General features: G+C 44.5%; 1 protein-coding gene across 1 annotated transcript; it reads left to right on the top strand.

The window, feature by feature from the left end:
• Positions 1-211: 211 nt before the first annotated feature.
• LOC110035132 lies at positions 212-1,483 on the top strand (the record flags this gene model as incomplete). Its single annotated transcript, XM_020739371.1, has 1 exon — positions 212-1,483. A coding segment is annotated over exon 1 (1,050 nt), but the record flags the coding sequence as incomplete, so codon positions are not given.
• Between the last annotated feature and the right edge of the window lie 5 nt (positions 1,484-1,488).

The following is a 1,488-nucleotide window of genomic DNA, read 5'->3' as shown; positions in this document are numbered from 1 at the left end:
ATGCTTATACATCTATCTAAACTTTGTTATATGCATACCATTTGAATCCTTAACACTTAACATCACAACAAAAAATATTAATAAAATTAATTTTTACGAAGTAAAATATATATTTAATAACATTTATAAATATAAATATTAAAATTAATATGGCAGATATGTAAATACATATGAATTGTGAGGTACATATGCAAATTTCCTTTCCCTATTTTTTAAAATAATTGCGCAGATAGGGAAACGACCTAGTAAACTTCTCCAGCAAGCGGGAGAAACATCGCGAGGCTTCCAGAAGAAAGTCGTAGCATCCCGGTAAAACACCCCGGAATTATCTCGAACCATCCCTCTCTCTGTATATAACATTGAACGAAAACTCGCATTAGCATTCCAACATCTACTTCAAATCTTCCATAGGAGAGCAGAAAACTGATAAACAATGGCGAGCCCGTTTTACCGTAATCATTGGAATCCAATCCGCCATGGTTACTACCCACAAGTCGAAATCCAGGCCCAAGCAACAAAGCCCAAGATCGTCAATATACCCGTCCACTTCGTCGGCTCTGATGGCGCCGCCAGCAAGCAGTCGCCGGCACCGGCAACTGTGCCGACGGAAGAGACGAGAATAGCTGCGGCCATCACGATCCAGCGGGCTGTGCGAGGGTTGTTTGTGAGGAAGAATGCGCGTGTAGTCCGCCAAGTTGCAGCGGAAGTGGAGGAGATTGAGAGGAAGGTGAGAGAGGGGGAAACTAAGATTCGATTAGATTCGAGGGAGCGGCTTTTGGTGAGCGAGACGCTGATGGCGTTGCTTCTCCGCCTCGATGCTGTCCGTGGGGTGAGGGATTTTCGGAAAAGGGTTATCCGACGGGTTGTTAATTTACAGGAGGTGATCGATTCCATTTCCGCCGCTGCTGAAGGGCCACTCTCCGTAATCGGCATGTCAGAAGATCAGAAAGGTTTAGAAGGAGAAGGATGTGAGCATTTGTCAGGAGATCATGAAAATAGAGAGGATCAAACCTGTAATCAAGATGAGGAGATGAAGGACAACGAGCCCGAGTTGGAGGTGAGGATTCCGTTAGCGGTTGAATCTTCGAATATAAACAGTCATCCGGTCGAAACTGTGGATGGCACCATCTCAGAAAGCGATCCAGCAGATGATCTGGATGTTTCTGGGATTGAAGTAACTGAAGAAGCATTGATGGATCATGAAAATGCAGCAAATCAAACAATTGTTCTTCAAGAGGAGAATAAAAAGGTCGAGACGGAATTAGAGATCGAAATCCCGGCGGAAGTTGAATCACCCGTAAGACAAAGTGATTTGATTTCAGGATCCAATGGCATGGCTAAGCTGTGCAGCATAGCAGTGGGCAATGAGGGTGCTATCGACGTAGCTGAGGAGTCATCAATGGATCATGAAAAGAAATCAACTCAAACCCTCAATCTGGAAGAGGATACGAACGAAGCTGAGGCCGTATCAGAAGTGGAGATTCAGGC

This window comes from Phalaenopsis equestris, unplaced genomic scaffold, assembly GCF_001263595.1.
Source record: "Phalaenopsis equestris unplaced genomic scaffold, ASM126359v1 Scaffold196305, whole genome shotgun sequence".
Lineage (NCBI taxonomy): Eukaryota > Viridiplantae > Streptophyta > Magnoliopsida > Asparagales > Orchidaceae > Phalaenopsis > Phalaenopsis equestris.
The sequence above is the reverse complement of the archived record's forward strand: the minus strand, read 5'-3'. Positions and strand labels throughout refer to the sequence as shown.